General features: G+C 40.6%; 1 protein-coding gene across 1 annotated transcript in view; it reads left to right on the forward strand.

The window, feature by feature from the left end:
* The window catches only part of LOC119423763 (glutamate receptor ionotropic, NMDA 2C), a 107,188-nt gene extending 96,346 nt beyond the window's left edge, over nucleotides 1-10,842 (forward strand). The window contains exons 15-16 of the mRNA XM_037691177.1: nucleotides 7,309-7,541; nucleotides 9,261-10,842. Of these exons, the coding sequence (XP_037547105.1) occupies nucleotides 7,309-7,541; nucleotides 9,261-10,802 (1,775 nt within the window). The 3' untranslated portion in view covers nucleotides 10,803-10,842. The remainder of the gene's footprint in view (nucleotides 1-7,308; nucleotides 7,542-9,260) is intronic.
* The last annotated feature ends 249 nt before the right edge of the window (nucleotides 10,843-11,091 follow it).

The following is an 11,091-nucleotide window of genomic DNA, read 5'->3' on the forward strand; positions in this document are numbered from 1 at the left end:
TCAGATACAAGGACCGAAGAGAAAAGATGCCAAGACCAAATATATTTACAGTGTTTATTTACAAGTGATAATTCATAAATTGTGCCAGGGAGGGAGCTGGAACTGGTAGAAGCAGGAGTCAGTTGTGGGATGAGATGACCTATGGTTCCAGGCAGGAGGCAAGCAAGTGGTAGGAAGTTGTGGAGGCAGCTGAGGAGGCACAGGAGAGCTTGAGGTCCACAGAGGAGAATCCAGGGGACCGGAGGACATCAGTGATTTTTCACATTGGCAGGTAATGCTCCAGCCCTGACTGGATGTCCTCTGCAGCCTTTTATGCTCCTGTTGCTCATCAAGTTGATGATCCCCAGGTGCTGCTGATTGGTGCTCAGATGTGGCTGCAGGGAGATGACAGGGCAGAACTCCCACACTTTTACAATAAGGAAACTTTAAAGTCCCTGGCAGAACTGTTAAACCTCCTTTTGAGATGAGTTGAGTATGAATATGATCCAAAGATCAAGGCTTGTCACGTTAGAAGTGCTATCAAAAGCATTCCTGTCCTTTTCTTTATTAGTTGAATGAATTATTCTTTGTGAACTCCCTCCTGAGGTCCAGTTGACAGGGGTGTCTGAGTGAGAACATTTGGCACAAAGTTCACCTGAACTGTGGAGATGAGCTGTCAAACCAATGCTCAAAAACTTTCTTTACTCCTTTAAAACAAATGTCCATCTTCTTTTCCTTTACACTAAAATGAGCTTCCTGCAGATTACATCATTGCACAATCAAAAGGAAAAAGAGGGTTTTAGTTTGTCAATAACTCTGTTTAAACTTTTCTACATCTTTTATCTTGCAGTTGTCCAGATTGACCACAAACTTAGAGTCACTTTATTTCTTCATGCTAAATTTTGCACTAGAAAACGAAATGCATTTGTCAGAATGAAGAGAATAATGTTTTATGCACCTGAAACAGTAAAAAAAAAAAAAAAAAGAAATTTTGACATAAAAAACAAAACCCGTGTTAAACTTTTTTAAAATGCTGATTTAAAAAAAATAAAATAAAAAAAATTATGCAAATATGATTTTTTTTTCACCACAACATTATTGTCAGATCTGTGTTTTGTGTCTACTTGTGATTATTTTTATTTAGTTTCTGAGTCTGGTTTCCCGGTTTCCCCAGTGTCTTTCTCCTCATGTAGTTAGCTCCAGCTCCTGCCACTCTCACCTGTTCCTCATAGTCTTTCCCCAGATGTTCATCATTAAGTCTCATTAGTATCACTTTAAGTTCAGCGTCTCTGTTTCCACATTGTCCATAGATTGTGCTTCCCACAGCTGTTCTGCTGTTTCCTCCATGTCTCTAATCCTGTGTATTTGCAAGTTTCGATGTCATTACAGCTTTTTGTTTTGTTAAACAGATAGTTATTCTTTGTTTTATTCTTGAGTTCCCCATGTCTGTCTACACCTGGGTTTGACTCTACGCAGAACTTGATAATAATAATAATAATAAAAAAAGAAAATGAAATAGTTGTGTTAAAGTTCTCCAAATCCCAACATGCAAGGGGTCCGAGGTGGATCCCAAGCATAGCACACATGCTAAGATGTATTGATACAGAAGATTTCCATATTTTTTGCTGTATAAGTCACAGTTTTTTATATAAATTAGATACCTGAAGCAACTTATACAGCAAAGCAACATATTTATATATATTTTTTTCTCATATTTAAAATCCAATTTTTTGCCGAGATCTGTCGATTTCATTCATTCTGACATGGAAAATATTGAACACTACCATTTTCAGCCACTAGAGGGCCCTCGACTAATATGGCAAGTCAAGTGTCTCATTAATAGGTAAAAGTGGCTATTAATGAGACGCTTGGCTTTCCATACCAAGCCACCTTAGTCTTGATCTGGAACTCCTGGAGCAAATTTCAAATCAGCTGCATTTAGCCGTATTGCCCAGGCAAAATGCAGCTGATTTGACCATCAAAGTGCATTTATTAAGGAAAAAGCTCAAATGAGACATACCTTTACTATAATCTTGAGCAAATCATTGTTTGTAGGTGGTTATCTTGGTAAATTTCGAAGAAATGCATAGCGAGTCGTCCTGGGACTTGAACTTTTGAAATGCAGCTGATTTGACTGTCAAAGTGCATTTATTAAGGAAAAGTTAAACTGAGTCGCACCTTTGCTGTAATTTCAAACAAGCAAATAATTGTTTTTAAGTGGTAATCATGTTAAAGTCCTCCCGTGCACGCTCCTGCAGCCGCCATTTGGCAGCCAATTGATTTTTGGCACAACACCGGCCCACATTTCCGGGTTGTCTGCAGTGACACATAACAAATGCAACACGTCAGCGGTGATGCATAATAGATGCAACCTATATGGCAAAGCGACTTATTTATGTTTTTTCCACTTAATTAGACGTATTTGGACTGATGCGACTTATACAGCGGCAAGTATGGTAAAACCACCATCTAAACAATATCTTAAGAACACCTTTGCTCCAGAGGTAGTCTGAGACCTTTTAAACACAGTTTGTACATGACGTGAAGCACACCCTCAAATTAAAAACACACATTTTAGAACCTTGTCTCTTTTTTATTTTTACCCCACTGACTCTCTGTTTGGGCGCTCCGTAGTGGGCGTCAGTCCAGATCACCGAATGCTGTGTCAGCAGGAAAGTGGACTTGCAGCGAAGAGTTAATATCCTGCAGAACAGCGGGGTGTTAGGGATTGGATTAGCTCCTTCAGACACACCGACACGTGTCATAATGGCTGCTGGTTTGGACTTAATATCCTCTCTTCTGGGAGCTTCAGAGCAGCCCCCACAGACACTCCCACACACTCTGAGCGCCGATTAGAAAAGAAAGTCTTCGTACAGTCAATGAGTGAATAAATAGTCCCTAGACGAGGCCACCTGTTCAGAAATGTGGGACAGAAAGTTACGTGGTGGGCATGTTTTGCTCCACATTTAATGATTTATTGTCAACATGAAATACTTTTTGACCAGCTTAAAAAAAGGTAAAGCTTTATTGTTTTCAGAGAGAAAATAGAAAAATACCACTACAGTAGTCCTTCGTTTATTGTGGGGGTTGCTTTCCCGACACCCCCGCAATAAGCGAAAAACCGCGATGTGGAAACGCTATATTTATTTATTATTGTTTTTTTTTATTAACACTTAAGGTAAATTGACAGATTTCTGAGTTGAAACAACAAACCAAAGCAGTTCAGTCAATTAATAAATTTAAATCAACTAAACTAAAGCAAAAGTTTATTTAGCAAGAGTTTATCAACCAAGATAACTTAACGATAAGTAGTGTACAGAACAACAGCTCAGTTCAGGTTCTGCAGACCTACCCTGCAGCGACGAAGCCCACAATGTTCTAAACTCTTAAACCTACGCAATATTTACAACTTGCATATATGTACTGCACAGAGCTGCAAAATGTTACTCTCCAGCTCTGCAGAACACAGCGGCTCGGTTCTGGTCTGGCTCAGTTCCGGTTCGGCAATCCTACCTTTCCGGTTCTGGTCGGCTCTCTGCAGCCCTTGAGCACCAAGATGCTTTTAGAGAGAGCTGGACCTTCGGATGGCCAGCACAAGACCTATCAAGTTCAAATTTAGATGGGAAAGCCCAAGTGGGCTCTGGAGAGAACGCCGGACCTCCGGGCGGCACCTCCCCGCTCGGAAGGCCTCATGAGCTGGCGGGCGGTCCTCAGATTGACAGGTGCTTCTGGAGGTCCGGTTCCCGATCGGTTCCATGCGGCTCGCTGCATCCACTGGACTCCAAAGTCACAATGAATAAAGACCAAACGTTTTTGGATCGATCAAAACTTTCCCTCCGTTTCAGCAGAATGCAATGCCACTGTTGGCTTTTGGTAAATGTAGTCCTTATGAGTGGCAATACAGTGTAGGCTTATTGAGAGAAAACTACAAAATGGCGGCGCCTGTTTCGAAGGTTTTTTTTTTTGTTCACTTTTTACTGTATCCCATACTGTCCCAATCGTGAATAAAATTAGAGTTGACAGTCATGTGTCATGTACAATTTTTGTTCTCATGTACAATACAATCTTTATTTGAAAAACCGCAAAAAAGAAAGTTTGCAAAAGTCGAACCGCAAAGTAGCGAGGGACTATTGTAGATCTAATTTATTCGCCTTAAAGCTGTGCTTGTTTAAGGCTATTAATTGCAATTTCCCATGCTGAAGTTGCAACAGATATGTAAAGAAGACATTTTTAAATCTTCGTGAAGGAGCAGGAGGTATTTTGTGTATGAAGACGAGCAGAGTGTGAAATCTCCCAGCTCCAGTATGTTCCTTGCTCCTGTGTTCTGTGATGTGTGAAAGATAAGGTGCCTCCGTAATGCAGCGGGATCAAGCAAACTTCCAAATAATCCTCCACCGAATGAGCCTTTCTTTAGATAAAAGCCTCCTACAAAGAAAAGGATAAAACCTGAGACAACTTTTTTTTATTCTATGGATGAAGCTCCATGGGATCCTTGAAGGGTTGTAATTTCAGTTTTGCTTTCAGTTTTTGATGTGCTTGTTTTGAACCGAGACTGTGCAGCTCTACGGACACCCGACGTCGTTCCCACAGTTTTAAAATTGTATTTGTGTTATTTAAGCAATTTATTTTTCACTAACTAAATTATAAGTTTTGAAAATACTGTTTGTAAGACTTCACACCTAAAAGTCTTTTTGTCTTATAGCTTCACATAATAATTTGTGAATCTTGGCACTTCAGCAGAAAATGGATAGGTGAAGTTAAATACTTAAGTCTATATTTAAGTGTTGGTTTAGTGGATTATAAATAACGTGTTTCATTGTCAAGACACCAAATGTTGACGACTAACAAGAAAATCAAGAAGGCCTTTTAAGGCTAAACAGTGAAACGCTCTCGACTGTCCAAGTTAAATCTCAGCAAGTGATTCACTGATAAAGAACAGATTAATCACCACTGGATTGGACTGGATTACAAACCAATGAAACTGCAAGCTGGTAGTGGAGCCATAAATTCACTTTGTGTCACTTGTTTTGTGGAAGTTCAGCTGCTCAGGGTTAGAGTTAAGGTTAGAAACAATACAAGGCCATTTTGTTTTCCCATCGTGGTGCGGATTGACTCTTTGCTTTTGAGTGATGAGATTATCACTTCAAGTGTGTGCACCATGTGAAACAAAGATGACACACATACAGGACAAACACAGACTTTCTGTATGCACACAGTGGTTGGTGATTACCATATTTTTTGGACTATATGGCGCGCCAGATTATAAGGCACAATATCAATGAACGGATCTGTTTTCATACATAAGGTGCACCAGATTATGAGGCGCATTAGGTGAAACAAAACAGTCAGATAAATCAAACTTGTAGGGGAAAAGGCTGTGATCTGAACACCTTTTAGCAGGTGTTTACACTCGTTCAAAGTTATGTAATAAATGTTGATCGTCCTCAACCCCAAAATACATACGTGAGTCCTTGTAACAAATTTAAACCCCCTCACTCAAAGAAAAGACAAATAATCTGGTCATTTAAAAACACAATTCTGTGACATTTATTTTCAGTTTGATAATGACAATATGAAAATTATGGCAAATATGAAATATGGATGAATAACCAATAGTATTGTTTCAGAAAGTGAATGACGTAAATAATAGAGTCTTTGAGAAGAGTATTTTGGACTAAGGTTTTAGCTCCAACGTTAAAATTTAGGTAAGCTTTATCTCAGATTCGTAAACTTAAATCATGTCTAAACTCAGTTGGCACTTAGTTGTTTTCTCATCAGAAGGAAGACTTTTGTCCTACCGGGGATACGTCCATCTCTCTCTCATTACCAGGACAAATGTGATGAAGGCTGGAGGTTCACATTGTCACCGGAAAAGGCATGTTTTCTTTCAATGTCTCTTCCAGCAGCAAGTATCACTCTTCAGGGTATTTGAGCATTTAGCACTTTTTCCATCTCTCAGTTGACTGGCTTGGAGTCCCGCAGACTTCTGGCTGGTTCAGAGACAACTCTCTACCAGGATCCACTTCTTCCATCATGAGACTGCTCTCTCAAGAGTTTTTCCTCTGCAACTCTCTTCAACAACTTTCCAGCAACTGCCCAACAACAACAACTGACCTATGGTGTCCGTTTACCTGACACATCAGAAGTGGCCATGCCTCTGATCTTTAACCAATGAAAATGCAGCTCCCAACCCATAGGCATGAACAACAACTGCATAAATTAATTTAATTATACCCTCTCCTCAAAGTCTTTAAGGAAACACAATAACCTTTGTTAAAAATGGCAACACCTTGTTTTACATAAACACCAGTTATTTTAGCAAAATGCAAGTTTGATCCTGACACCCCATTGTTACAAACAAAGACATTTGTTGAGCTCTGTCCAACTGTGTGTGCGTGGGGGTGGGGGGTAACTTATTTTGTTACCATGGCAACGATAGTCCCTGTGAGTAAGGTAAAGTTCACTTGTTTGTCTGAGCTTTCTGTCAAGAGACACCAAGTCTGTTCCTCAGAAAAGAGGGCTAATTAGCACAAAGAGTTATCTAATAGTATCTAATAGTCAGTATTTTAGGGTGGTCCTGGATGTAGACTCATCCTGACTTGGGAGATTAGCACCCAGAGAAGGGGGTAGGAGAGATACAGTGTCTCTCAGGACATTCTGTCTCTTTAAGGGACCTAGGTTGGACGCTACAAACTTTATTCAATTCATTCACAATAACCACATAAAATTGGTTCGAGGTCAGTAAACGCAACCAGAATTAATACATAAGGCACACTTGATTATAAGGTCACTGTCAATTTTTGAGAATATTAAAGGATTTTAAGTGTGCCTTATAGTCCAAAAAATACAGTATCTTTTTTTAACACTGATAGATTTAGAATGAAAAAATTAAATGCCACAGAAAAATGAAAAATTTTTGGTTTTGTGGTTCAGTTCCCAAATTATTTAATAAAAACCAACAAATCAAGTATCTTTAGAGCACGGAGCATAAATTTAGACACAGCTAGTCCTTAACTAAGTCATAAATGATAAATCAATTTAGAGCAATTATGTGTTCAAATTAGGCAAAGAAATCCATGCTTGAGACAGATGTTCCTCTTGTAAAACTCAGAAAGCACTGCCATCAGCTCTGTGACTCATTCTGCTGTAGAATGATTAAAAAATACTCAGTTATACATAATTAGTTACAAAGATCTTTGTAGAGCATCCGATACAGTTGAGATAACAGACGATAGTAACTGCAGTCTCGTTTTTGCACTGCTTTATCACGTTTTCCTCAAAGATCTGCTATTTTCTTCTTTCCTTGTCTTTTATTTAAAAAACTTTTAGGAGACACGGAACGACTGGAAACAGTCTGGTTGTCTGGTATCTGCCAGAACGAGAAGAACGAAGTGATGAGCAGCAAGTTGGACATTGACAACATGGCGGGCGTCTTCTACATGCTTCTGGTGGCAATGGGCCTCAGCCTGCTGGTGTTTGCCTGGGAGCACCTACTTTACTGGAAACTTCGACACTCTCTCCACAAATCTCACAAACTTGACTTCCTGTTGGCCATCAGTAGGGTGAGATGTTTTGTGTAAACTCCCTGATGCATTGTAAAGTTGTTGTTTTTTTGTAAAACATGTTGAGTCAGTATTTGCTTACAGGGCATTGATTTATTAATTATGAGACTAATTGTCCTGCTATAATTGAATTAGTGTAATCAAATCTGGGTTGGGAGACTAAAAGACTGGTTCATCAATAATTTTGACTAATTGGCTTTTTTTCCATTTGATAGGCTGTTTTACATTGAGTTTTATTTGATGGAAATGTAATGCACGATAGGTGGTTGGTTGAAAGAACTTTGTTTTGATAATAGCAAAAATACAGTTTTACTCTTAATATAAATAGAAGTCAGGAACAAAACGACCAAAACCGACTCTCATTTTAGACTACAGAGCATTTGAAGGTGAATACTCCTTTTCTTTTCAATTTGTCTAAAATATTTATCAGTTTGGCGATACCATTATTTGGGAGTCTATAAAAGCAAAATGCTCTGGCTGAACTTGCATCTAGGGAAATGTCTATGGACTTCAGGCTTCTCGGCTATGTAATTATACTATTGTGCATGGATTTTATCAGAATAATGGCTAAATAATCCTTAATGAGTGGCCCTTAGGGCCAAATTAAACTGCACTCTTTCCAGATCTCAGACAGCTGTAAGAAAAGGGAAGTCATAGAAATCTGTTATTTTGTTTATCCATGCAGGTGGAAAGAGTTTTTATTATCTGAAAGGGACTTTAATTTGGGCGGTATGGTGGTGCAGTTGGTGGAGCTGCAGCCTCTCAGTGAGAGCGTTGCCGGATCGAATCCTGATCCGGGGACCTTTCTTGGCAGAGTTTGCATGTTCTCTCTGCGCATATATGGATTTTCTTCGGGTACTCAATTTTTCTCCCACAGACCAAATAATGTATGTTAGGCTAATTGATAAATCTAAATTAAAGTGTGAGTGAGAGAGTGAATGGTTTCTTGTCTCCATGTGTCCTTGTGATGGACTGGAGACCTGTCCAGGGTAACCCACCTCTCGCACAGTGACTGCTGGATCAGGGCACCAGTGACCCCGCAACCCAGAAAGGAAGAAACAAGTAAAGATGATAGATGGGTGGATGGACGGATGGATGGACTTTAGTTTGTTATTCACATTTTCTGAGGCAATCTTCTCAGTTTAAATAGGTTTTTATTAAGTTCCAAAAAAATGCTTAACAAATTATAAGATAACAAATGTAAAACATTACCCAGTAAAACAATATTTTATAGGCAAAAATATCTCTCTCTATATATATATTATTTCTTGCTAATGGGTTTTGTTATTTGTTAACTCATTTATTTGAAATAACTATAAAATCTTCCATATTGAACTCTTTAGTTGGGTTAAAGTGATTCATGTTTTTCCAACAAGGTTAAGTCAGGTCGTCTGGACGGTTTCTATTTGTTGAAATGTTTTGTCTTTCATCCAAAAGACTTCATCAGTCTGAGGAGCTGCAACAAATTTAGTCTTATAAATAGCACCTTTTCATAGTGGGTCAACCAGTTTGATGGTGCTTCGGTAGTTTCTGTAGTCCGCCCTCTCCCCTGCCAACTCGTTTGAGGCAGTCATGGCCAAAGTGGTCCAAAATATTTTTATTATTTTATTTTTCTACCTGGATTATTGAGCATGAATTAGGATGTGATGAATATTAAGTTTACTTGGCAGCACTAAGCTTTCCTAATTTAAATACTTTCCTATTTTTTTTATCTTTCAGGGTATTTACAGTTGTTTCAAAGGAGTAGAGGACCCTGGGCGTTCATCTGGTTTGGCCAAACCTGACCTGACCTCCAACTATGCTCAAGCGAACATGCTAAAGATGCTTCGCACTGCCAAGGATCTGGTCTCCACTGCCAATGTTGAGAGCTCCTTGGACAACGCCACCAAAACCATAGAGCATTTAAGTCGTCATGGTGGGACCCTACCTGTTCGTATTCAACAAGTTTCCACGGAGAACGTGCCAGGAGGCTTTGCATATGTTACTGAAAATCACTGCTCCCTACCCCAGCGTTCTATCACGCCACCTCTAACGAGTGTTACCTCTCTCAAGCAACAGAGGGGTGTAAGCAGGCCAACACCACTGCGTTACACACTTCCTACCCGCTCTTCATCATGCCTGTATGACAGACCACTCCCTGTGTCTAGCCTGAGCACCCCTCACCTGGCTGTAGGAGAGCCACTTCCTCATCAGCACCCACACCACTACCACACCACTGGAAGAATCTATGTAGATTCCTATTCTCACTCTCCTTTCATTCCTTACTCTGATCTCCAACTGCCAGACATCTACACATCACATCCCGTTTCCTTGTCCCAAAACCAACATGTCCAGGTGGGCTTCTCCCAACCAAAAAGGAGGTCAAAGAGTTTTCAGAGTGACAATGTGGATGTAGAAAGGAGAAAACATGGGGAGCAGGGAATGAACAACAAAAGTCCTATTGGTTTGAGTGAGCTCAAGGCCAATCACCTTCATGCTAATCATGTTTCCAACCCAAGTGTTGACAATATTTATTTAGGAGATAGTCTGTGTCCTCAGGTAGAGAACTATGGCTCCTGGCCTCCAGAGGATCTTGTGCTCAGAGGGCGACGCAGGCACCGCCGACCCTCTTTTCTTAAAGCAACTTGGGGTAGCGAGCAAATTCGTCACTTTGATGAATCTCAATCTTCTTTGTCCAGCCAATCACCTTCAATCTTGCCTGATCTGTTTCCATGTGCGGTCACTCCAACTACATCCGCCAAGCCTTACAATCCTGCCCATCTGCGAAACAACCTGTGCCTCCCAAGGAATCAGACCTACCTCCACATCAGGGAGGACCAGAGGAGGCCTAATGGGCGTAAAGGCCAGAGACTGCGCTACTCCCACTCAACCCACCTCCCAACATATGGGGAAGCAGTACGACATGGAACTGGGCTAGGACGAGGAATGGTGCGGAGAGCGACCAGCCTTCTCAGTCGTCAGTACGCACACTACCTGAACTCATACCCTGGACTTCCACTTTACCATGGTCCACTAGATGTCCAGCATCACAGCCAGGCTTCCAGCCCCGTTTGCCAGCTGTTGGCCTGTGGTGGTGGGCAATGTGGAGGCCAGCGAGGCCTGCTGTATCAGGACAGCTTATATGGAGCTTATGGGGTCTATCAGGGATCCCAGACTGGATCAGAGGGTCCAGTAGGACAGGGAGTGGGTAGCCACCCTGTGGGGAGTCCCTGTGTACTTCGACCATGGCGACGGGTTTCCAGTTTGGAATCTGAAGTCTGATTGGAAACCAAAAGACCTTATCAAATGAAAATTGTAGAAAATTGGGAGAGGACTTTTAAACAATACCACTGTGGAAACTGTTCTTTGGTTTGTGTTTTTGTCTAATTTAAATTACCTGTTGATTTTCATTGTGACTTAGTGTGGTAAAGAATAGACATTTTGGTCAGAAGCTACAATAGGACTGTCACCCAATATATCCTTGAGAAAGCTGTGGAAAGCTGGAGTTGGCTGGTTTAACTCAGTTGCTGCTTTCCAATAAACAATGTTTGGGGTTTTCTGCACTTTTATG

This window comes from Nematolebias whitei, chromosome 17 (assembly GCF_014905685.2).
Source record: "Nematolebias whitei isolate Nwh7 chromosome 17, NemWhi1, whole genome shotgun sequence".
NCBI classification, from domain to species: domain Eukaryota; kingdom Metazoa; phylum Chordata; class Actinopteri; order Cyprinodontiformes; family Rivulidae; genus Nematolebias; species Nematolebias whitei.